This window comes from Rhineura floridana, chromosome 19 (genome assembly GCF_030035675.1).
Source record: "Rhineura floridana isolate rRhiFlo1 chromosome 19, rRhiFlo1.hap2, whole genome shotgun sequence".
NCBI classification, from domain to species: domain Eukaryota; kingdom Metazoa; phylum Chordata; class Lepidosauria; order Squamata; family Rhineuridae; genus Rhineura; species Rhineura floridana.
This window is the reverse complement of record NC_084498.1, coordinates 10,221,278-10,248,310: the sequence shown is the minus strand read 5'-3', so window position 1 is coordinate 10,248,310 and position 27,033 is coordinate 10,221,278. Positions and strand designations below refer to the sequence as shown.

The window sequence follows — 27,033 nt, the reverse complement described above, 5'->3', positions numbered from 1 at the left end:
CTTGGAGGAAAGGTGGAATAGAAATGGAAAAATAGCATATGGCACCTCCTCTCTGCCCTCTACATTCCTGATTTAGGCCCCATCTGATTTAAGCACTATACATTTAAAGCAGTTATCACGCCACTTCAAACTGCCCTGGCTTCCCCCAAAGAATCCTGGGAACTGTAAAGGGTGCTGAGAGGTGTTAGGAGACTGACTCCCACGCTCCTCCTGGAGCTAAAATGTTCAGAGTGGCTTAACAACCAAGTGCTCTTCCCAGGAATCTCTGGAAACTAGCTCGGTGAGGAGAAGATAGGTCAGGCGTACCAGAAGGCATTGGGGTCCTGAGCTGTAAAGAGCGTTATAAATCGAAACCAGCACTTGGAACTGGCCTCAGAAGTGTATGGGCAGCCAGTGTACATGTAACGGAATTGGTGTTACATGATCTGCTTACCTCTGACCTGTCAACGTGTTAACGAGGCATGTTACATGATCCCGTACATATTTACTGCGTTCCACTGGAGTTTTACTCCCAGGTAAAGCGTGCACAGAACTGTGTCCCCGAAGCCTGATCCTGTGCATGTTTATTCGACAAAGGAGTTCAGCAAGGCTTTTCCCCCAAGTAAATATGCCGAGAGGCTTGCAGTCTTCCTTGGGCGCAAGCCCCACTGAACTTGGCCAGACTCCGCCTCGCCTGGTTTTTCCTTAAGCTCCAGCGCCTTGCTGGCAGGGGCGGCCCTATTCGGGCGTTTCCCACCCCAAAGGAAGGCCCGGGAGAGGGGCGGGGCTCCAGCGGAGACCCTAAATGGGGGCAAGCAGGGCGGCCGCGGTTGCTTCTCACGCTAGTGCAGTGGCGGCTCAGAGGCTTGCAGTGCTTTCCGGCCGGCCGTCGTTTTCAGAGTCGTTATGGTGGGCTGTTGCAACCCTTTCCGAGCGGCGGTGGGGCTGGGTGTCGTCGGCCTGGCGTGCCTGGCCTTCGGGGTCTTTTTGATCGTCATGGTGCCCGCCATTGTGAAGGACCAGGTGGCCAAGGTAGGGGTGGCGAAGAGGGTCCTGCGGGGCGCGTGTTGCGCTCTAGCGGGAACAGAACTGCCCGCCTCGCAGCATAGCGGGTTGGCTCCAGCCTTAGGAAGAACGAACACCTTGAAGGGATGGGGCTTGCGTCCGTCAAGACTTAAAGTGGTCCTACCTTAAGAACCTCTAAAGTCATCTTAAATTTAATTAAGTCTTTTTCTTTATTTTTAACTACATTGTTTTGCTCGCATCTTTGTTTGCCGCCCTGGCTTCTTTTGGAAGGAAGGACGGGCAGGCATTTAATTAACAAATGCATAAAACAAATACCGTGTAAGGATGGCTAAGGATGCGAACTTTTAAAACGTCCGCCCCACCAATAATCCTGGGAACTTTTAGTTTGTTAAAGGTGCTGGGAATTGCACTTCTGTCAGAGGTAAACTACAGCTCTTAGGATTCTTGGGGGGGGGGAGGGGATGTGCTTTAAATGTATGGTGTGGTTTGGATCCAACCTGGTGGTAGAAGAGTTCTACCCGATCACAGCAAAGGCCCCTCTAGGCTAGAGTTCTGATCCCAGTGGTGACTAGGTAGATGTTTCTGGGAAGCCCCTTCTGCATGGTGTGAAGGCTGCTGCCCCCAGTTGTTTGTCCCCGGTATATAGTACTTGGAGATACACTGACCATACAGATGGGAGGCTGTATTAAAAGCATCAGAAGAGACCTGCTGGATCAGACCAAAAGTCCTGCATCCTGTTTCCCACAGTGACCAAACAGATGCTACGGTGTGAAAGCAATGGCTTGTTTCCGTTATAGCTCCCCTGCAATTGGTTTTCAGGGCATAGTGCCCTGACCATGGAGATCATGATCTTTTCTTGGCTACCAGATGAAGAGCCTTGCTGGATCAGAGCAAAAGTTTATCTAGTCTGCATTTTGCTTCCATCTTGCATAAAAACAATAACCCTTTTCAGTTGCTTGTGCTTGTCGCTGGTATTCTCAGGTGTACTGCATCTGAAAGTGGAGGATCCATTTAACTATTCCTTTTTAGTTATGCTTCTATCCTGTCCTTCCTCCAAGTGGCTCAGGGATATGTTGTTCTTGTCTACTCTCTTCCCTGTCTATTTTATCCTTATAACAAATCTGCAAGGTAGATTAGGCTGGGAGAGTAATTGATTGTTCATTAACTAATGAGATTCATGGTTGAATGGGGATTTGAAGCCAGATCTGTTCTGTCCTAGCCCAATGCTTTCATTGTTGCACTTTGTTGGCTCTCAGTTGTGACCAGCATTTGTTAGGAGAGGGGAAGGGCTGTAGATCAGCGGCAGAACTACTGCTTTGCATGCAGAAGGTCCCAGATTGAATCCTCGGCATCTCCAGGTAGGGCTGGGAGAGAACCATGGAGAGCCGCTGCCGGTCAGTGTGGACATACTTAGCTAGATCGCCAAATGGTATAAGACAATTTCCTATGTTAATGCCTCTCATCTCATACTTTCATTTGAATGGAACTTGGGCTATACTAGTTAATTATGCTAACTGCATGCTAATAACTACATCTGGATTTTAATATAAGGTACTACAATTAGCCTTTTTTTAAAAGGCCCCAGTGGCAGTTTCCCCACCCCAGGCTAATTGCAGTGTGTTTTTGGAGGGTGGGAGGAAGAGCCTTATAAACAGATGTAGACCTCTTATTTGCGGGGGGGAAACTTGTAAAAATGGTGTCCCCCAAGGAGGGAGTATTTTCCCCAGATCCATCACAGGAGGGAAGGGGTAAATCTCATATCCTTGTGTGCTGTGATCCCACTGAAAAATCACTCACCCTCTAATTAATTTTTTTAAATCCCAGATATAGTTGCTTAACTTACTGTTTGACTTTATTTCTAAGATAAAATATATAGCCTTAAAAGGCAACTCCTTGCAAAATGTAAACCCTTTCTTCAAATTCTAATACGTTATAGTGCTTATTTCTGTCTGGGATGTGTGATCAGGCTGGATTTAGGGGCAGGTGAACATAGGAAGCTGCCTTATACTGAGTCAGACCGTTGGCCATCTTGCTCAGTATTGTCTGGAGTCGGTGAGTGGCTGGATGGGAAGGAATAGGCTGAAGCTGAACCCTAACAAAACCGAGGTGCTGTTTGTGGGAGACAAGGGAAGGCTGGGAGATATAGACCTGGTGCTTAACGGGGTACGACTGCCTCTGAAAGACCAGGTTCGTAGCCTGGGGGTCGTTCTTGACGCCCAGCTGTCCATGGAGGCTCAAGTTTCGGCTGTGAGCCGGGCAGCTTTGTATCAACTCCATCTGATACGGAGGCTACGCCCCTACCTTCCCAATCATCTGCCCCCACCAGTGGTACATGCCCTGATCACCACTCGCTTAGACTACTGTAATGCGCTGTACGTGGGGTTACCCTTGAAAACGGTTCGGAAGTTACAGCTGGTACAAAATGCAGCGACGTGTCTGATTACAGGTGGCCGCCATAGAGATCACATCACTCCTGTGTTGAAGGAGTTACATTGGTTACCGGTTGTGTACCGAGCCCAATTCAAGGTGTTGGTCTTAACCTTTAAAACCCTATACGGTTGTGGCCCAGCTTATCTGAAGGAGCGCCTCCAGCATCGACAGGGATGCCGCTCAACAAGATCAGCCTCAGAAGACCTTCTCTGGATCCCACCAGTCAAAACAGCTAGACTGGTGAGGACTCGAGAGAGGGCCTTCTCAATTGTGGCCCCCACCCTATGGAATTCTCTCCCAAATGATCTATGCCATGCCCCGTCTATAATGAGCTTCTGCCGGACCCTGAAGACTTGGTTTTTTAAGCAGGCTTTTGGAACGGGCTAGTTTTACTGTGTTCTTAAACTTTTAACTGTTTTATATACTGTTTTAACGTGTACGTCGCCCAGAGTGGCTGGCCAACCAGCCAGATGGGCGACTAACAAATCTCATAATAAATAAATAAATAAAACACTGACTGGCAGTTACTCCCCAGGGTTTCAGGCAGGGACTGTTATTCCAGCCCTACCTAGAGTTGCTGGGGATTGCGCCTGGGCACTTCTGCACACAAAGCAGATATTCTAACAATGAGCTATGGTCCTTTCCTTATGATGTCCTTGGATGACCTGAGCCTTGTGGGGATTCCCTGCCACAGGCTATTCACTCACCTCTCTAGTCAACAACTTGCCCAACTAGAACCAGTAGTTCCCCTTCACTTGGAAAGCTTATAATGCTTGCTTACTTTCCTCCTTTTGATCTTTTAATTGTGGGAAAATGTGCCCAGTTCAGCCAAGAGTGTGGATGGGTGTGATTTGTGATGCAATCAGTGCATGAAAGCGTCTTGCCAGAGAGAGATAAATCATGCATGATTATTGGCAATCAAAACAGAGACATGAGGCAACAGCCACCAACCACGCACGGTCGCATGTGGAGAGGCATGTTTGGACAATGAATTACATCCTGGATGGTTTTACTTTTTTTTTTTACAATAATTTTTATTCAAATTTTCATAAAACAAACAAAACAAAATCATAAAACATTCAAAGACAAAAAACAAAACAAAACAAAAATGATTAAACAAAAAAATAAAATGTTGACTTCCCATTTGTCGCAGATCAGTTATAGGTCTACAATATATAACAATCCTGTCTCTTAAATTATATTATAAAATCACTTTCCTCCAGTAGTTATCTTAATTAATCATCAAATCTCATAAACATTACTTTATTCTTTCCACAAAAAGTCAAAGAGAGGTTTCAATTCTTTAAGAAATATATCTATCAATTTTTCTCCAAATAAACATGTCGATTAATCCATCTCGTTAATAATAATAATAATCTTATTGTCATAACCATAGTCCAAATAAACATATCGATTAATCCATCTCATCAAAATCTGTTAAGTCCAATAATTTCAATAGCCATTATTCCATTATCCATATTAATTCCATCTTCCATCTTCAATAGTCCTGTTAAGTCCAGTAATTTCAGTGTCCAATCTTCCATTATCAGTATTCCATAATAATCTTGCTGTCATAGCCATAGTCATATAATAAGAGTCTGATGGGAATTTCCTCTATCCCAAATATTTTCTTGCCATCGATTCTGAATAAGTTGCTGAAATATTGTTGTAAAGTCATATCTCTGTTCTTCTTTTTTACAAAATGCACTGGCTCATCTCTTGAGAGTTTTTCCATTGTCACATGGCTGCAGTTAATTCCATAGATTTTCTCTATATCAAGCTCCATCACGTCATTCCAGTCCAGAAAATTATCCAAGCCATTGATAACTTTATCTCTAATATCTTCATTAATTTCTTCAGAGATAACGTTAAATTCCAAACAGTAGATTTTATTTCTAATATCCATAAACTCCAGATCTTTTTCCAATTCCACATTTGTTCCAATCTCCAGGGCTTGTATCTTCCCTTTATTTTTTCTTTTCTCATCTCTGATCTCATTCTCCTCTCTCACAGGATCCCCTGTTTCTTTAAGCTCCTGCGTCATTTTGCTCAGTTCAATTTTCAGCTCCTTACTGCCCTGTCGCAGGGTTTGTTTCGTTATCTCAATCTCATCCATTATTTTCTGAAACATAATTACTTCCAGATTCTCAGCCACTTTCTTGATTGCCATTTTTAAAACCACCAAAACAAAACAAAAATAAAGAAGAACCACTTCTTATTTCAGTAACAATTGGGTTAATATTCCAGGCTTGATGACATCACAGTATAAACAGAGCAGCCTGCCTTATCTCTCTATGTTCAAGAATACAAAACAAATTTAGTTGCCAGCATCAAAACAGTTAGTGGCATCGTGAAGAAGCAGATTCGTCAAACTAAAATAGACCAAAAAGAGAGTAGTCCCAGACAATATAATGTTCCAAAGTTCATATTTTTTATTTTTTTCTCCTCGGAATAGAAATCCCTCTTCTGTTTATATCTTTAGAATGCACTTCCAGGACAGCTTTTTGCAATAGAAGCAGAGATAAGCTGTTAATTTCGTGAATAACAGAGAAGAGTTATAGCTCACCCAGAAGTTCTTTAAAGCTGATTCATTTGACAAATCTCTTTTTGCTGCAACAATTTAAACCAAGTTAAAAAAAAAGATAGAAAGAAGGGTGCTTGCCTGTTAGTCCGTTTTCTCTTTGAAGAAAAGATAAACGTGTCGCATTAATCAGATAGAGCTTGTTCGGAAGTCCGTCCGGCATTGCTGGCTGGACCTTTTCTCATAAATTAATGAAATATCCTGGATGGTTTTACAATGCTGTATGTTCATTGCCAGCAATACGTTTACACTTGCAATTGCCTGTAATGTTTTTATGCTTATAATTAAAAAGAAATAAAAAAATAAGGACAAGATCTACAAATGAAGTATTTTTTTAAAAAGGTAACCAAAAATAGAACAAGTAGAGGGGTGTGTGGAAGAGATTCCTTACTTGGAGTGCCATTTCAGTCCAAGGCGTGTGTGAGAGAGACACTGTTTCTACCCTTGCCAGCAGCTGGGTTGAACCCAGATGCTGGACGAAAATCTGTAATCTGTTACAAGTTGAGTGGGATATATGTTAGCTCAATGGAGATATGTGGTCCTTTTTTTTTGCTATTTTTTTATGCTCCTGCGAAATAAGTACCTGAATGTGGTGCAGTTGCTGCAGCTGTTCTGTCCTCCTCCTGCGGCTAACTGTGGCTTCAAACTTCCTGCTTGCCAGATAACAGTAGTGTTTTTGCTATTTGTTTTGTGTTGTAGCATATCCATTCTCTTAGGAATTCTTATCATAAGGTATTTTGCAGGGTTGTTGTAATTTGTTCCTATCTGGTAGATGGAAAGGTGGGGGATGGAGGGCCTGAGGTGAGGACAAAGAGAGTGTACCTGCTCTTGGATAATCTCAAGGACCCACAACTTAGTAAGCAGGAAATGCTGTGATTTCCATCTTTTGTGGGACAAGGATGTCAGATGCAGGGGCAGGCTGGTATGTGTGTGCCCCCCCCTTCCCGGCATGCCTCTTTGTGAGGTTTGTCTCAGTGAAAATAGAAATGGACTGCCTTCAAGTCGATCCCGACTTATGGCGACCCTATGAATAGGGTTTTCATGGTAAGCGGTATTGAGGGGGTTTACCATTGCCTCCCTCTGAGGCTAGTCCTCCCCAGCTGGCTAGGGCCTGCTCAGCTTGCCACAGCTGCACAATCCAGCCCCTTCCTTGTCTGCAACTGCCAGCTGGGGGCAACTGGGCTCATTGGGACTATGCAGCTTGCCCACGGCTGCACAGGTGGCAGGGCACGTAACCCCTGAGCCACTCACTGTGGGGGTGATCTTTAGCTGGTCCTTTACACACAGGAGACACGAGTGGGGATTTGAACTTACAGATTCTGGACTCCCAACCAGGCTTTCCTCCCCACTGTGCTATACCAGCTGCTGTCTCAATAGGCCTCTGTTAATATTTCTCTCTCAGTTCTAACTTGCTGGAAAGTAAGTTCCCCAACTCTGCGCAAACTTGCAACTACTGGAGTTCATGTTCCCTGGTTGGCTGGGATCACGCACGCAGCTAATTCAGGAAGAAGCAGGAGCAATTAGGAAAAATAAAACTACCCCACACTTTCAGAAACTTAGCTTTTTGCTGCAGAATTGGGAAACAGCAAAAACAGCACTGAAGATAGATTTGGCAACATTTGCCGTAGTGGTAAAATTACACCGAGTGTCTCTTCTTCCTGCTGACTACTTCCATTTTCTGGTAACAACCTCCGTGTATGCATATTTTCCATTTGATTGTCTAACGAGCTTGCACTGCAAAAATCTTAAGAATCACAATGTTTTATAAGGCCACTGAGGCAGAAAATCACATTCAAGGCATTTCAGGGCCTTGTGTAATCTTGTCTGATGTAAACTGACCTTTCTTCCCTGTGCTGTTGAGGATTATGAGGGGTTTTTGATTCATACGGTCGCCATAAGTTGTAATTGACTTGAAGGCTCATAATAACAACAACAAAAGGCAGTTAGGTCCAACTGTTGAACTGGACGATACACTCTGAACATTGTATGTAATCACAAAGTGCAATGATTGTGTGCCCGCAAAAGAGAAATGGAAAGACATGAGGACACTGCCCTATAGATGCGTCTCCATTATCAGTTGGAGAAATATCATAAAGACTGTCTGATGTAGATTAAGCACTCCCGTTGTTTGAACTTTTCTTTGTGTATATATGGAAAGTGGATGTCAAACTTTGTTTCACTGGGATTCATCGCCTCCTGCAAGTTCCCTTCTGTTTTTTTTTTGGCCTCAGTTGAGACCAGGTTCTCCTCATTTATTTAAAGCGTTTATATACCACTTAATCATTAGCATTTCTAAGCAGTGTTTTCCTCCCTGCATACTGCTAAAGAAATTTAGCATAGCAAAACTGTGTTGAAATGTTATCTCCTATTTCTGCTGTTGTGAATGATCCCAGTCCTTATCTTGTGTACACTTGAGCTTTGCCTTGGAATGTTCAAGGCTATACCTCTTATCTTTCATGGTGTTCTGGGTCCATCAGGACAGTGTGTGTTATCTCTGTACAGCAGGTATTGGGAACCTGCAAATGTTGCTGAACCACAACTCCCATCAACGTTGACATTGGCCATACTGGCTGGGACTGATGGGAGTTTGAGTGCAACAACATCTGGCCACAGGTTCCTGACCTGTGAGGGTGTATACATCTTGGAAAGACAACGCAACCCCATGCATGCTTACTCAGAAGTAACTGATTTTTTAATGGAACTTAGTCCCACTGACTTTGAAATGGAACTTAATACTCCTAAGTAAATGTGCATAAGATATAAGACTGCAGCTTCATGATAACGTTTCCTGTGTCTGATGCTAAGAGCCCTTAAAAAAAAAAGCTTATGCCACAATAAATCAGTCTTTCAAGGTAGCCTAAGATGTTCTATTCAGGAGGGAAAAGCCTCTCTATATTGCTTGAAACAGGATAATAAATGTGTCGAGCTCTTATAAAGAGAGGAGAGGGAATTATATGCTTACTCTGTGTGGTTTACAAAGCTAGAGCTTTGACTGAGTTTAAAGTCAATTAAAAAAAAAAGTTTGAGCAGCCTACAGTTAAAGGAAACCCAGTTGCACAAATGCCTATATCAGGGATGAGGAGCTTGTGGCTCTCTAAATGATGTTGGACTCATCTGCCATCAGCTCCAGCCCACATTGCCAATGAACTGCAGGAATGATGGGAGTTGTAGTTCAAAACATCAGCAGGGCCATAAATTCCATAACACCTATCTGCTGGGGATGCAGAATGAACAAAGGGATTAAGCCTAAATGAATTCAACATTAACAAAAGCATTTCCGCCTAGAAAGAATTCAGAGACAGGATCACTGCTGAGCTAATATTTTCATTCACTGTTCATCTGAGCACAGCCAAATATTCTGGGAATCCAGATATGGTCTTGATTGGATGGTGGCTTGTCTCTTAAAGCTGCATCATGGTGTTACCTGATAGCAAAGCCTGGAGGGAGGAGTAATTTTTCCTCCCTTGTCCTGCATGTCAGTCTCTCTCCATTTAGTGGCAGACATTCCTTGTCTTGCATTCAAAATACTTTTGCATATAGAAATGCCCCCTACCCTTGGGAGGTAATCACTTGCTCTCCATTCAGATGGGGAATCTATGGTCCTCCAGGTGTTGTTGGACAACCATTCCCATAAACCCTGACCATTGGACATGCTGGCTGGAGCTGACTGGAGTCCACCAATATCTGGAGGATCACAGGTTCAAACCTGGGAACGTAGGAAGCTGCCTTAGACCAGTAGTCTATCTAGCTCATTTGTTGACTTCTCAGACTAGGTACAGCTCTCCAGGGTTTCAGACTAGGGTCTTTCCCAGTTCTACCTGGGGCTTGAACCTGGGGCCTTCTGCATGCAGAGCAGGGGCTTTACCACTGAACTACAGCCCACCCCACCCTGCCATTAAAACACTGCATGCGTAACTACTATGAGAGGCAAACATCCAAATGGCAACAATAAAATAATGTATTTTAAAAGGGTCAACTATAAGGTTGCAAAGCAGTGAGCAAGCTTTCGAGTTCAGCAGAAGCCTTCTACTGGTTGGATGTTAAGGAAAATAAAAGAACTGGGGGAAAGAAAGGACGTTGCTAAGTGTGGTGGAGAAAGTCTGCCGTTTTCAATGGATGGAGTGATAAAGGAGTTATGCAAGCTGACAATGCAATCCTAAATCTGCTTACGCAGTAAGACCCTCTTCCTTCATTGGGATCAGCGCCACTGTAAGTACCCACAGGATTGCAGCTTTAATGAAGAAAGACAGTGGCCACAGCAGAGAGGTCTCTGGTTATAGCAAGTCACGTTGGGAGAATTAATCTGAACACAGGATTTCTTGTTGGGCAGAAAGCAGAAGTTTAAAAAAGAAAGAAAAATAGCATTCCTAGTGTTAGCAAAGCTAGATTGCATAAAACCCATAATTTTTAGCCCCTTTTTACATTATTAGAGGAGCAATTGTGGTTTACATTGGGGAGGAGTATTTTGTGTGTGTGTGCGTGTGGATGTATCTGCCTGTGGAATGCATCAAAATGATAGTTTGTTATATCTACATTGTGGTGGCTTTCAACAATAAAGTTTTATTTCTTCATAGTTATAGTGAACCATTAAGAATACCTGAAGGCCCAGTTGAGTAGTGTTATCTAATGCAGGGTTGGGAAACGGTCATCTTAATATTTAACATTTATATGGTGCTTTGAGGTGTTGAAAGTGCTTCACAGGCTTTACCCAGCGGCTGGAATCTTCACAGCAACTCTGTGAAGCAGGGCTCGGGAATCTTCTTCTTCCCAAAGGCCACGTCCTCTTTTTCTTAGAGGCAGTTGGCCAGGGACTGGAGAAGACAATGGGCAGGACCAGAGCCACCCCACATGCCCTCTCTCATGCACATAGACATAACCCATTCATCCTCTTACACACACACCATCTATGATTTAAAGCAGTATTATGCCAGTCATGGCTTCTGTGGAGAAATGCTGTACATACATATGTTTGTGTTTGAAGAAAAAGTGTATTCTGTGACCTTTGTTACTGTCATGAGTGCAGATGTGAAGGTTCAGGGTGGGGAGAATGGAAGAATTAGGGGGGAAATGTTTTTTTTATTTCCCCCATTATTCCAGGGGAAAAAACTGGGGGAAAAAACACAGGAAAAAAGGGGGACCATTTCCCCCCTATTTTTCTAGATTTTTGCAAGCCTTCATATCTCTAGTCATGAGGCCTAGTGTTGTTCTGTTGTTACCAGCCCACTTAGCAGTGGCTACTTGGTGACAGATTCTAAGAGAAGAGAGTGAGACTGTATTAAATTGAACCTGATCAGGTAAATTCTTTCTGTTTGATCTGGAGGACAGCAGACTGCGATTGGCTGATGTTTCCCGGCCTTTGGGAGTCAATTATCAGTGAAGAAGTCAATGGGGGGGTGTTGGTTGGTGTTAAGAGTGGAGCTGAGGAGGTAGAGAGTTAGTTCATGAGAGCAGTGTTATGAGGAATAAGACCAAAGATGTAGCTGGGGTGTACCAAGACAATTTCCATTGGGGGGGCAGAGACCAGAATGGGGGGCTGCAGGAGGGTTGTGGCATTGGTCACTATAAAAGAGGTTTCTGGTGAAACGTTTTCATAGGTGATGACAACCCCCATTTATGCCATTTAATTAGGAGCTATGACCTATGAAGTTTACAAAAAAGCAAATCAATTTCAATACAATATTTTCTGTCAAAGATTGCCCCCCCAGGGGTCCCTTGACCTCAGCACCCCAAGGGGGTTCTTTGTTTCCGAGAACAGCCCCGATCCCCTGGGGTCACTGCTTCCCGGGCAAACTCTTACCTTCCCAGGATTAGTTACACCCAAATACCAATCCTGGAAGGGGTACACTGCCACCACCCCTTTTTCAGCTTCCACTCTGAATAAGGGGGATTCAGAGCACTAATGGAGATCCTAGGGCAGACCTATTGTTACACCCTCTGCTCTAGGCATTAAGGTAGTCAGTAGCAACCAGTGATCAAGGACTGAATTTAGAGTCATAAGCCCCAAGCAATACACACCATTTATAAAAGGGTAGTTTATTTAAAAGAAAAGAAAGGTACATACACAAAGAGAGCAGCATATATTTCCTTTAAAGCTTATGGCCCTCAACCCGGCCAAACAAGAGATACATTTGCATGATATTGTGAGAGATTCAAACAGACAATCAACACAACAAACCTAACCCTATCTGTACTCACTTCAGTAAACGCCTGGTTCCCAACAGCTTCGTCAGGCAAGTCAAAGTAGTTGGAATAGGGGAACAGGAACAACTAACTGAAGGATCACCCTTTATTTTTATGGGGTTTAGCTGGCAACAGGGAGGGGGGCAATTAGCCATCCTAGGTGCCCCTTCTGTGATCACCTTTGAAGATAAGGGGGGCTAGACAGTCCCACCCAGCAGTCCTGATTTGCAATACCCACTGTCCCTGACTTTGATCTCAGGAAGCAGACAAGAGATAACAGATAAAGTTCAGTTGCATCTTCTTGACATGCCTGTCTGGCACTAAAACTTTGGACTTCTCCAGCAGAGTATCCCAGGGGTCAACAAAGCTCCTAGAATTCCCTCTGGTTGAACCATTTTAGCTTGACCAACTTTAGCTCAAAATCAGCTATTCTTGACATTTTCCACATGCGAAATAGTTGTGTAAACTAAATAACAGTGACTGAGAAGTAAATGTATCGAGCAAATCATCCTACCATAATGATCTGAACTGTTAATAAAGTCTAATGTGCCGTGATCTCTCTGTAGACTTGGACAGGAACTGTTCACATGAAATTCCTTCAGATATGTTATTTTCAAAAGCCATTACTAAGTTTGTTTTTCTGTGATGAAGCATTGAACACCTGTTTGGTGTCAACACATGTCAAAGTTGAGAATGAATTTTCACAGACAGCTGTAGATGTACCAGGGGTGAGTCCTGCAGCATACAAAGTGTCCATGCGTGGAAAGGCTTCCTTGTACAGGTGCAATGTACAAAGCTCGTGAACGGTGAGTTCAGTTCTCCTGAGGCAGCTACTTACCTGGACTAACTACCCTGGTTTCCTTTGCCATGCCAAAAAAGCAATTAAGAAAAGTTTCACGTTAAAAATGTACAGATGTTGCCCAAGAAAGTAGCCATGAAAAGCAGCCTTTAGGAAGAAGGGGGGTTACTTTTCACCTTCTACACAGACTGGAGAAGACAACTTTAAGAAACTTAATAAGAGAAGGGAGCTCTGGAGGAAATAAAATCTTGCACGGAGGAATACAAGGAGAGAGAGAAAGAAAAACGATTTGCAGCTGCATTCTTAAATTACCAAAATATACTTATGCTTTAAATCAGACAGTAGAAAACTTCTTAATTTCTTAACACTATACCAGAGTGACAAAAGGGAGATCCCGAAGGTTCTCCTTTATACCCATGTAAAAACAAAACAAACATTGTTAACATTTATCAATCAAGACAGACAAATGAAAACCTGTAATAAAGGGAGATTCCTGGTTTCTGCTTCGTCCTATAATCGGAAAGGCAAATGGGATAAAAAGATTAGACTTCTGATCATATACAAATGCATAAAGAAAACCCTCTGTCCGTGCAGTTATCAGCAGAAAATCTCGGGTCAGTCAAGAACTAATTCCTGTAATTAAATCATGATTTATATGCACGGAAACAACCACAATCACACAATGAACTGAAAGATACAATAGAATTATACCGGGCTGCAAGGGGCAGCGGCTGCGTTGCTCTTTTGGCTGTTTACCTGTCAAATGGGGGAAAGGAAGGAGGGGTTGTAATTTTAGACACGCACATACACAGAGAACAAGCTGCAGTAATGAAAACAAAACCCAATACTGGAGCAAAGAAAGAAAAGGGACTCTGACATTATAGAACAGAAATTATTCTCTTTTCTTCTCCCTAAAACAATCCACTAATTTGCCCAAGACATTTCTTACCCATCACAACTGGTTCTTTAACCTTTTCACTGTCTGCGTAGCTCAGACCTTCTGTCTACATCCTGTATGCCTCAATCTTACAACTGCCCCCATAGAAACTGGGGATCCTTCCACGTACCACCCTTCATTAAAGGTTATGTCACTATGCTTTTGCCTGCTGTAGGGAAGCCTAAAACTTCCAGGACCATCTCTGTACTCCCTTTTCCTCACCCTCCCCTTCTCTATCTCTCTTAATCACTTCCTTAAACAAACAGAGCAAATCTCTTCACACTAACTTAAAAGATTGCTAAAAGCTACTAAAGGAACAGATTAGGTTCTTTAAATCCTATGAAAAACAAGAACAGCCAGCAGAAATAGTAGCATGGATGGCACAAGCAGCAAGGAAAAAACAACATGTTTTAGGAAGTGACAGTAAAGGGAGGAAAGTTCCCTTATAACATTCCCACAGAAAACCTTCACACAGACACTCAAAGAAACCTTCACACCTTCACACATATAACCAATTCACACTTGAGTACTCATTCATACACGTCTATTTAAACAAAGTCATTCCTAATACCACTCTTATTTCCCTGGAAAATACTACAAACCTTACACACATGGGAGCCTAACAACTGACTCCATTCCTTAAGATTCCATTCCAAGCACATCTTGTGCTCAACCACCATCCTCTTTCTCTTTTTCTAATTTTCTCTTTTTCTCGCAAGCGCGTGACCATTTCCCCTGAGGCCCCTTCTCCTTTCCCCTTTTCCAGTTCATCATCTGAATCTGGAAAGGTATCCTCCTGCCTCGCCTGAGGAGTTCCAGCTCCGGGGTTGGGAGGTGGAGGCGGGGCAGAGGGTATTATGGAACGACTCAAAATTGTTCCCCTCTCTGATTCTTCATCAACAAAATAACTGGGAGGAGGGTCCTCACTGGTCAAAGATCTTACTGCCATAACTGTGAATCCTTTCCATTTCTGCGCTCCTGCCTGCCACAGGAGCCAGAAATCCATTTTATCTGGGTGGTTTACCTCAATCCGTCTCCTTACTCCCCTTAACGGAACGGCTTCAAAGGAACCACCTCTCGGCCACCTCTCACTAGGGGCTGAAACTGCAGTTGTCCAAACCTCCGTGCAGACTGTGACGCCCTTCCCTGGCTCTCCCTGTCAGGTTCCTACCTGCTCGTGGCTACTGCCTTTCACTAGGCACCACCAGGGACTCCACCAGTCCAGACTGTCCTTTTTTATGGTTTCTCTCTCCGCTCTAGCACAGATCTCAATAGATCCCCCTGCTAGGCAGCACCACCAGTCACGTTCTACAACCAATGTTCCCAGAGACCTTGCCTGAGTCTCTCTATCCGGTTACATTCGTGACTGCGTGCCTATGCTGTTCCCAACCCCCTTGTATCAAAGCAGATAACTCATAACTCGGGGTTGCTCTGGCTACTTATGTTATCTTCTCCTCTTCACCGCTGCCACCATTTGTTACTGTTTCCCTTCAGCCTTGGTTATTACCTTACCCTCCCTTCTGGTCTGTGAAACCCCAGCCAAGGATCAGGCCTTCGGTAAACCAAATATAGTTTTTATTAAATAACATTAATAACAAGATAACTTTGATAATGATCTACAAGCTTATGGTTTCATCTATTACTGTGATATTTGACTTATTACTAATCCGAACTCCACCTCCCTCCTTCTCCACACTCTCCTGACATACACCAACTCATACCCACCTCCCAACTCCACCAAAACAACCCACTCACGTCCACCAAACACCTCTCAAACAACCCACTAACGTCCACCCAGATTCAACTGTCATCCTTCCATTTATACTCTCAGCCATTCAAACACTCAGCCAATCATCCAGCATTCTACTGCTCATTTACTTCCCCCTCCTCTTTCATTCCACTTACCATGTATCTTCTATACAAACAGCACTTACCATATATACATTAATACAGGAACATCACATTTCCCCCCCCTTAAAAATAACGGCAGAGATTTATTCCTGCTCTAGGATTCATACGCCGCGTTAACACTAAAACCAAGTCCTTATGGGGAAAATGCCTTTTTTGTTCCTACGTCTGCATCACGTCACTGCTGTCCCAGCCACCTGCCTTGACAGTCCATCGGCCAATACATTGTCCTTGCCTTTTATGAACTGGAAGTCCACGTGATAGTCTTGTAGGGCCCAGGACCACCTCTGCAGCATAGTGTTATGGTTTTTCATAGTCTGCAACCATAACAAGGCCCGATGATCCGTCGTCACCGTAAATCTTCGTCCCCACACATATGGGCGCAACTTGCTCAGTCCCCACATGACCGCTAGGCACTCCTTTTGGACCGACGAATAGTTTTTCTCCCTCGATGTCAGCTTGCGACTCAGATACGCCACTGGATGTCTGGTGCCTTCTCTCTCCTGCAGCAAGACGACTCCCAGCGCGAGGTCCGACACATCCGTAGCCACGATGAATGGTTGCTCATAGTCTGGTGCTATTAATATAGGTCCTTGGCACAAGGCTTGCTTCAGCAGATCAAAAGCCTTCTGACATTCATCCGTCCATACCACACGCTCAGAACACTTTTTTTTGTCAACTCATGCAAGGGGCTTGCTATTTCCCCAAAATCTTTCACAAACTTTCTCTAAAAACCAGCCACACCTAGAAATGCCCTAACTTGTTTTTTAGTTAAGGGGATAGGCCACGATTGTATTGCCTCAACTTTGCTCCATAAGGGGGTGATTTTCCCACTCCCCACCTTATGTCCTAAATAGATTACTTCACTCACAACTTTCCCATTCACACGGTACGGCACAGATCTGATTGGGGCATGATTTCCAGTATCAATGGAATGTCTGGCTATACTGGTTCGGCCAGGTTTATTTCTAAAGAGATCTCCATAGTTTTTCAAAACTCTCAGAATCTCTTCCTTTACTTCTTCTTTCACCTCCTCTGACCATTCCACTTGATCTACCCCTCCTTTGTCTTTGCTTTCCTGTACCAAATCTGGAAGTTCAGGCCCACTTCCCTCAGGGAATAAGGTAACTTGCAACACCTTTGCATCCCTGGTATGGTAAGGTTTCAACATATTTACATGAACCACTTTGTTTTTGTTTAATTGGTCTGTGGTAATTACATACGTCACTGTGTCAAGCTTTTCTCTTATGGTATATGGTCCCTCCCAGTTAGCCTGTAATTTATCATGTTTCCTGGGTATGAATGCCATAACCATATCTCCCACATCATACACACATTCCCTGGCTGTTCTGTCATACCAGTAACTTTGCTTCTCCTGAGCTTGACTCAAATTCTTTTGTACAGCTTCCATCATTGATGTTAATTTGCTGCGGAAGTCTAATACAAAATCAACTACAGATGTTTTGTACTCTCCCAGGGTTCCTTCCCATGAATTTTTTAACAGTTCCAAAGGTCCCCTCACTTTTCTAGTGAACATCAGTTCAAAGGGTGAGAAGCCTGTTGACTCCTGAGGGACTTCTCTGTACGCGAATAAGAAGCACCCCAAACGTTCATCCCAGTCTTGTGGGTGATCTTGAACATAACTTCTTATCATGCCCTTCAGAACCCCATTAAATCTCTCAGTCAATCCGTTAGTGGCTGGATGGTAAGTGGTGGTCTTTAGATGTTTTAGACCACAACACTTCCACATACATTGCATCACTTCTCCCATGAATACACTGCCTTGATCCGTCAGCACTTCATGAGGGAAACCCAGCCTCATAAAGATTTTTAACAAAGCCTCTGCCACTATAGGGGCTTCTACGGATCTTAATGCTTCCGCGTCTGGGTACCTGGTGGCAAAATCCACCACCACCAATAGATATTTCTTGCCATGCCTTGTGGGTTTGGAAAAAGGGCCCACCAAATCTACTCCCACTCTATAAAAGGGTTGTCCAATTATAGGAAGGGGCTTTAAGGGTGCCTTAGTCTTTACTCCACTTTTTCCCACTTTTTGGCATATACCACAAGATAGACAGTGTTGTTTTACATCTTTGGAGATATTTGGCCAATAATAGTGTGCAGCCAATCTCCTCTTGGTCTTTTTTATTCCCAGTTGTCCTGCACATGGGACATCGTGGGCTACCTCTAGCAATCTGGTTCTGTATTTGCTAGGTATTATCAATTGCTTCACTGGTTCACATTCATCCTTTCTCTCAGCGGGCATCCACAGTCTATATAAAATCCCATTCTCACACACAATTTGATTCCTCAGCTTGTCAGTAAAGGGAATCTTTTGTGTCAGGACTTGCTCCTTTATTTGCTTCAAACTTGTATCCCTATTCAGTTCTTCTCTGAACTGCTCTGCTTCTTGACTAGAGACCATTTGATACAAGTTGTTTCTTTCAGCAGGCCTTCCAGGGGTTGCTATGGTGACCGTAGGCTCGAAAACAGGTTCCACCCTGTTTCCCTCAGCCCCTTTTAACATGGCTTCTGTTTCTCTGCCAAGTTGTTGTCTGGTTACCACATATATTTTTCCTTGTGCCCCCATTACATCTATTCCCAGTATCACTGGTTCTTGTTGTTGGGCATTAATACCTACTTTATATTTTCCCTCTCGGCCTCTCCACTGCATTTTCACTAGGGCCATGGGTAAGCTTTCTGGTTGACCCCTCACTCCTTGGATAGTCACCGTTTCCTGAGGTAATATTTCCTCAGATTTTATTAAATCTGGCCTCAGTAACGTCTGAGCGGCACCAGTATCAAGCAATGCCCAATAATTTGCCCCTTGAACACACACTTCTTCTCTTAGACTCGAATCCAAGTCTTTTACTTCTGTCCAGTTTATCTGGCAGAATTGAACCTTTTTCGTTGTTAGATCTTTTGGTTCTGTTTTTACTGCCCTTGCCTGAGCAGGATTACTAATGGGGTTGGCAACCTCACATTGAAAACGTAGGTGCCCCGGTCTACCACATTTATAGCATAATTTCTCCTCCATTTTAGGGTACACAGATCCACTCTGGGGTGCCCTGTGCCCTTCAGATTTTACTGGAGGACTCACTCGCTGTGGTACCACATCCTTTCTGCCGCCATTATTGTTGACGAGTGCGTTGTTGCGTGAAACAGCATACATTACGTTGGAGTTAAGTTGAGCAAGAAACTTCTTCAGAGCATTAGATCATGTTAAGAGACTTTATTAAGACATTATGGCCAAAGGCTTAAGAGTAAATACATGTAGAGTTTCTTCAGTCACCCCCCCTTCTGGTACATCTCTCTCCAAAGGTAAACATAGAAGAGAACCTCTCAGTTCAGAGGCAATACACAGAAGACTCAGCTTAACACAGATAGCTGCTAGAACTTTTCCCAGTTTATCGCGATGGCTACCATAGCAACGGCCTTGGCAGTCCGTTCCCAGACTGGGCAAAGACATAACTCCCCCTAGTTACAGTTTTTCAGACTTGATGGAAAACAAACTCAGTGACAGTGCGGTTCAATGGTCAACAATCCCCCCCTTTTTTCCCATCATGTCTGTAACTCATTACAACAATAACAACAATACATTTCTCCAATACATCTTGCAATACAGCTTACATTTCAGTACAGTTCAAAACATCTCTGTACATTTAGCTAGAACTTTATTCAATCAAACTTTGGCTCATTCCAAGCCTTGTCACCAGTTTGCCAAATTTCTCCTCACATAAAGGTTTGGTCATTATGTCAGCCACCATGTTGTTAGTGTCACAAAATGTCAGGTTAACGAACCCCTGCTGCACACAATCCCTTACGTGAAAGTATCTGACACTAATATGTTTTGTTCTTTTGGTATGAGCTTCTGATGTGGCTATCTTGATGCAGGTAATTGGAAATTGCATATCAATGCCTATCTCCTGCATGAGCATTGCGAACCATTGTAGCTCATTACAGGCCTGTGATAGAGCCACATACTCTGCTTCTGCACTTGAGGTTGCCACCACATTTTGTTTCTTGCTGCTCCAGTCAATGCATGACCCGTGCCACATCACAACTATGCCAGAGGTTGACTTACGACTGCTCAGCTCCCCTGCATGATCTGCATCCACAAAACATTCAAGACCTCCTGTCTTTGCTCCTGACAAAACCAGACTCTTTGTCTTCGTGCCTTTCAGATAACGCACTATCCTTTTAATCCCTTGCCAGTCAGCCTCTGAAGGATGCTCTACCTTCCGGCTTAAAATGCTGACTGCATTACATATGTCTGGGCGAGACACCTTCACCAAATATTGCAATTTCCCTATTATGCGCCTGTACTTCTCAGGTTCTGTACAAGGCGTCTCCTGCACATTCTGTTGGAAAGCCACAACCATTGGAGTCTTCACAACATTACATTCTGTCATGTTGCATTCTTCTATGATCTGATTTATTTTACTTTCCTGACTCAATGTTATGCTTCCGTCTTCTGCACGCACAATATCCGTGCCTAAATAGTGTGTGACAGGCCCCAAATTCTTTGTGTCCACCTGCCTGCCCAGTTGCTCATTAAATTCTCGTTCCTCTTGCTGCTCATGATAAATATACATGATGTCATCAACGTAAACTGCACAGAACGTGGTTTTCATCCCCTGTCTCTTTATATACACACATGGATCTGCCTTGCATCTTTGGAATCCCATTCCATGCAACACTCTGTCCAATTTCTCATTCCAGCAGCGTGCACTTTGCCGCAGTCCATATATTGATTTATGCAGTTTACACACGAACCCTTCCTTTGACACAGAACCCGGAGGCAGTTCCATATATATCTCCTCTCTTAAATCACCATGCAGGAATGCCGTCCCTGTATCTTAGTGATTTACACTCATGTTCTGCATCGCTGCCAGCTTCAGCAGCACATGAATGGACTCATGTTTCACAACCGGGGCGAAAACAGCATCATAATCTGTCCCATGCTGCTGGGTGAATCCCTTGGCAACCAAATGTGCCCTGTACCTCTGTACTTCCCCGGAACTTGCTTTCTTCTTCTTAAACACCCATCTGCAACCTATGGCCTTTTTCCCCATAGGTAACTTGACTAATGTCCACGTGCCATTCTGTTCCATGGCTTTCAATTCTTCCTGCATGGCCTGTTGCCACTTATTTTTCTCTGCCTCAGGCATCAGCCTAATTTCATTAAATGAGGTTGGTTCCGCACATTCCACGTGCTTCATTTGAATGGTTAATGCCAACGGTGTCACAACAGCAGTCTGTTTACAGCCCTGACTGTCATTCTCTTTCCGCCCCATTAAACTCAAGGCATCAGCACACTTCACACCCATGGACATTCTAAACAGCCCTTGTGTCATAAAACCCTGACAGACAACTTTGTCTCTTCTTTGCATAAAACATTTTCCTCTATCAAATGTTACACAATACCCAGAAGTCACCAGTTTTTGAACTGATAAAATATTATGAGCCAATTCCGGAACAAACAAACATTCTGACATTATCCCAAGTTTATTAAATCTCACCAGTCCTCGGGCTTCCACCCGTTTCTGTGATCCATCCGCAAGTTGCACAAAATCCTGCACTTCTTCTGAAGCATAAAACAAACTTCTGTCTTTAATTAATATATGGCTTGCCCCGCTGTCGACAAGCCAGTTAATAGGTGCTAAAGTTTGTGGCTTCTGTTTACAAACAAAGTTCACACTTCCCTGCTTCAAGCCTCCTTCTCTGGAGTTACGCTTGACTGCACAGTCTTTTCGGAGATGCCCACGAGTCCCACAGGCATAACAAGCCTTTAACAGCTGCTGCTTGTAATCCTGTTTGCTTTCGGCTGCCTCCTCCGGTTCGGCACTTTTCTCCTCCTTGCTTCTGACAGCTTCCATCAGCTCGGCTCTCTGCGCCTTCTGCCTCCGCTGCCATTCCTGGGACAAATCCTGCAACGCGTCCCACATCTGTTTGGCCGACGGCTCATCTCTCACACACATCAGTTGAGAATCCGATAGAGCCAAGATTATAAACGCCTGCGCCCTCTGGTCTCGACGCTTCCAGGCCGCGGTCAATACCGCCGGGGGTGGTCCATCTATAATGTCCCATAAATCCTCTATTATCAGCAAAGCCTGCATCCTCGGCTTCCAGCTGCCATAATTCTTTTCCGTCAATCTTTCCATTGGCAAGCCTCCCCCAGACAGGTTTACAGCCATGTTGCTCACCTCTGTCTGGTACAATCAACCAAGCTGCCCTCTGGAACTCTGTCTGCCGTTCAGACCAGCAACTTACTCCTGTGTAATGCGCTGTGGATCTGGGCCCATAACCCCTGTTGACGAGTGCGTTGTTGCGTGAAACAGCATACATTACGTTGGAGTTAAGTTGAGCAAGAAACTTCTTCAGAGCATTAGATCATGTTAAGAGTCTTTATTAAGACATTATGGCCAAAGGCTTAAGAGTAAATACATGTAGAGTTTCTTCAGTCACCCCCCCTTCTGGTACATCTCTCTCCAAAGGTAAACATAGAAGAGAACCTCTCAGTTCAGAGGCAATACACAGAAGACTCAGCTTAACACAGATAGCTGCTAGAACTTTTCCCAGTTTATCGCGATGGCTACCATAGCAACGGCCTTGGCAGTCCGTTCCCAGACTGGGCAAAGACATAACTCCCCCTAGTTACAGTTTTTCAGACTTGATGGAAAACAAACTCAGTGACAGTGCGGTTCAATGGTCAACAATTATATGGTCTGGGTTTAAACTCTCTTGATGTTTTCCCCACCCAGCCAGTTCTATTGGAGGGAAAGTGATCCGCCATCTCTGCGGCCTCCTGCACCGATGTAGGGGAACGGTCTTTGACCAGGAGCCTTATTTCTGGTGGTAACTGATGGAATAATTGATCCAGTATCATGAGGCTTTTCACCTCTTCCACTGACTGAGCTTTGGCACTACTTATCCACTTTCCAAATATATCCATCAACTTTGCTCCCAGTTCAACAAAAGACCTCCCTGCTTGGATCTGACAGTTTCGGAATAACTTTCTAAAATAGTAAGGTCCCACTCTGAATCTTTTGTATACTGCCTCTTTAAACTCGGCATATGTGACGGACTTGTCTGAGGGGAAATATTGGTATACCTCTGCCAATTCCCCTTTGATCAGGTTTGATAAATATTGCATATATTTATCCTCCGGTAGCCCCCACAATTGAGCTGCCTTTTCAAAAGTGCTGAGGTAAATCTGTGGATCTTGTCCAGGCTCAAACACTGCAAAGTCTTTTGGTGTAACCTTTATTTTAGTTTCATTTCTGTCCTTTCTTGTATCATCAGAATGAAACTTCTCTCTTTCAAACTTTAACTTTTCCACCTGTATTTCAGCATCTACTCTCATTCTCTCAAATTCCAACTCTCGCTTTTTATCTTTCCCATCAGCTTCCATCCTCAATCTCTCAGTTTCCATCCTCAACTTCTCAGTTTCTAACTCTCGCTGTCTATCTTTCCCATCAGCTTCCATCCTCAATCTCTCAGTTTCTAACTCTCGCTGTTTATCTTTTTCCTCAGCCTCCCATCTCAACTTTTCTCTCAAATACTCTATATAAGCGGGATTGCTTAAGTACCCTTCTGGGGTCTCTTCCCTGACAGGTTGTTTTTGCTGGACAGTTGTAAATCCTATTAGTGCTACCCTCAATTCATCTACCCCTTTACCCTCGTGAGGTAAATTGAATGTTATGCACTTCTCCACCAGCTCCTCTCTTTTCATCTTTATGTATTCAGCCATGGTGTTGGAGTTCACTCACTCTTTGCCACACACTCTTTGCCAGTCACTCTCACAAGTAATCTTTATTTGTTATTTCTGTTTGCCACACCACTGTTAGGGATTCGCTAGTATTCGTATCTGGACTCTCTTTTGTTCGTATCCCACCGCTACAGCCAACACCTGTGACGCCCTTCCCTGGCTCTCCCTGTCAGGTTCCTACCTGCTCGTGGCTACTGCCTTTCACTAGGCACCACCAGGGACTCCACCAGTCCGGACTGTCCTTTTTTATGGTTTCTCTCTCCGCTCTAGCACAGATCTCAATAGATCCCCCTGCTAGGCAGCACCACCAGTCACGTTCTACAACCAATGTTCCCAGAGACCTTGCCTGAGTCTCTCTATCCGGTTACATTCGTGACTGCGTGCCTATGCTGTTCCCAACCCCCTTGTATCAATGCAGATAACTCATAACTCGGGGTTGCTCTGGCTACTTATAATGTTATCTTCTCCTCTTCACCGCTGCCACCATTTCTTACTGTTTCCCTTCAGCCTTGGTTATTACCTTACCCTCCCTTCTGGTCTGTGAAACCCCAGCCAAGGATCAGGCCTTCGGTAAACCAAATATAGTTTTTATTAAATAACATTAATAACAAGATAACTTTGATAATGATCTACAAGGTTATGGTTTCATCTATTACTGTGATATTTGACTTATTACTAATCCGAACTCCACCTCCCTCCTTCTCCACACTCTCCTGACATACACCAACTCACACCCACCTCCCAACTCCACCAAAACAACCCACTCACGTCCACCAAACACCTCTCAAACAACCCACTAACGTCCACCCAGATTCAACTGTCATCCTTCTATTTATACTCTCAGCCATCCAAACACTCAGCCAATCATCCAGCATTCTACTGCTCATTTACTCCCCCCTCCTCTTTCATTCCACTTACCATGTATCTTCTATACAAACAGCACTTACCATATATACATTAATACAGGAACATCACATAGACCTCAATTATCTTTTTTTTTTAATGCCTTTTAACACCGGCAACTTTTTCTCCTCCCACAACTTACACATCACCCTGAGAGGGCCTTCCTCCACCGGAATACTCCCCCTCTGTCCCATGATATCTGGCAGAGATTTCTCAACTGCTACTTTACCCACGTGCTGTCGACTAGATCCTCATCTCTAGCAACTGAGAGAATAACTCTCATGGCGCCTGTTGCCCGAGGAAGAGGGGTACCTCCGGCAGCACAAGGTTCGCACAGGAGATCCCGGACGAGACCCCAATTGTTAGGTCCAAACCCAACACGCAAGCCGTCACTGTCTACTCAGCTCACATCCACCCGGGAAGGTGTGGAGTTGAGAGCAATAACCCACTGCCAGAGATCAGGAAATAAGTTGCCAAAATTACCTTTGCAAAGGGGTCCCAAAACCTGCCAGCAAGTTGCCTTTCAGAAGTGGGAACCCCGTTTATTGAAATACAGTAGATTATATAGATTCCCCAGTAGTTACAAAAATGGGGAGCAGACGTCATAAACTACAAGAAAAATAACTGTAGACAAAGTAACTTTTAGGTATGTAAAGAGGGGTGCTTAAAGTAACAAAGCTAGGAACATCTTGCTTCTTTTGCAGACATTCACTTGCATAGTTTGTGCAACCTTGAACTAAGCGCTAGAAGCCAAAAGAACAAAGTACAGATAGGAAAAGGGGAGTATTGAAACAAGAGAGGCCCTTCAGTGGGGGATACATTCAGGTTACATTTCTGCATTTACAAACAGATACGTGTAGAAATCTATAGACATGTTAAAAGAAACATTAGCTTTCTTTGTGCTCAGGGTCAGCAATATGATACAATCTATAGGGTATTGATATTGAATGCATAAGGAAGGAAGAGAGTCATCTCCAGTTTATTCAGGCTTTTATTTACGCAGCCACCTGGAGTGTGGGGTCAGGTCAGGGGGAAATAAACTGATATCATGTTTATATCAACCTTCATTTTCTTAACCCAACTATGCCTATAAACATCAATTTTCATAAGGAAATGCTTGACACCATGTCACATAGGAACTATATGTCTTTCTGAACTGAATCAACTGTACAAGCTCACAATCTCTGTTCTACAGAAAGGCCCTGGGCCAGCCACCTAACACGGCTTGTGATGGCTCTGCCAGCAAATGTCACACGCCCTATTTTGGTAGTACATAAGTTTGCATGAGAAAAATTAAATAAGGTGAATTATTTATAATGATTTGTACAGTTGGGTGGAGGTCTAAAACTGTTGCAACTAAGGCTCTAGCCACATTATACTCTTCAAAACCATTTTGGAACAGAACCAGGTTGAAAGGATGTATTTTTCAACTTTTTTAACAAGCGAGGGAAGAAATGACCCCCAGACATGCATGCACACACAATATGTGTAATGTGAGTAGGAACTCAAGTGAATTAGAAGTAATTGTATGGGAGAATCAGTTGCGGGTGGGACCAATATAGGAAAACGAAAGTAGAGTTTTAGGTTATGCAGCAACACACTGTGAAGTAAAGTTTGTTCCTTCTAACCAGCATTTGTGATTTATTTCAACTCCTGCAAATATTACAATATGCACAAGCGATCCCCATTTCCTGTGCCAAGTTAGTAAGGTCTCATTAGGCTTCCTGGGCTTTGGAGAGGCAGCTCACTCACCTCTCTGCTTTTTCTCAGGTCCTGACCTGGACTAGGCTAGGCTGCTGCACTGTCTAGGCCCAAAAGCCTAGGCACACCCACCACATGCACTTATAACACCCATCACCCCCTGAGAAGTATAGGGGAAAAGGATATCAGTGTTGCCAACAAGAAAAAAAATTCCCCACCAGACCCATGCCCCAAATCCACCAAAATCTGACCTTAACCACTAGACACTATGTTGGATAACATTTTTGCATTATTGTGAAACACTTTTATGAGGAATTACTTAACAGGGTAGGTAAAAATGTAAAGGTACTGCCTTCAAGTTGATTCCTACTTATGGCGACCCTATGAATAAGGTTTTCATGAGGCTGAGAGGCAGTGACTGGCCCAAAGTCACCCAGTAAGCTTCATGGCTATGTGGGGATTTGAACCCTAGTCCAGCACCTTAACCACTACACCACACTGGCTCTAACAAGGTAGGTAATACAATGTAAAAGTACTAGCAACCATTGGTGTACTATATTTAAGTTTGAAACTGTGGAAATAAATATGCATGTGTCTTTTAGATCTGAAAGAAGTATGGTGGTTTTACATTCCTGTTTATTTTAGGTTTACAAAATTCCAGGTGTGTGTGTTTGGTTAGCTATTCTGAGACCAGTATGATGAACTAGATGGGCCTTTGCCTGATCCAGCAGGCTCTGATTATAAGATGTACAGTTTATACAAAGGATACACGTTGTGGAATCACCTTATTGAATACAAACATTTCTCATTGGTGAGGT

The 27,033-nt window shown here is 43.7% G+C and overlaps 1 protein-coding gene across 2 annotated transcripts in view; it reads left to right on the top strand.

The window, feature by feature from the left end:
- The first annotated feature begins 771 nt into the window (after positions 1-771).
- Positions 772-27,033, top strand: part of SCARB1 (scavenger receptor class B member 1) — a 101,557-nt gene continuing 75,295 nt past the window's right edge. The window contains exon 1 of one of the 2 annotated variants that reach the window (XM_061603109.1): positions 772-1,011. In XM_061603109.1, coding sequence (XP_061459093.1) covers positions 886-1,011 — 126 coding nt within the window. In that variant the 5' untranslated portion in view covers positions 772-885. Of the gene's footprint in view, positions 1,012-2,259; positions 2,364-27,033 lie in introns of those variants that run through there. The other variant, XM_061603112.1, reaches the window with a different exon arrangement.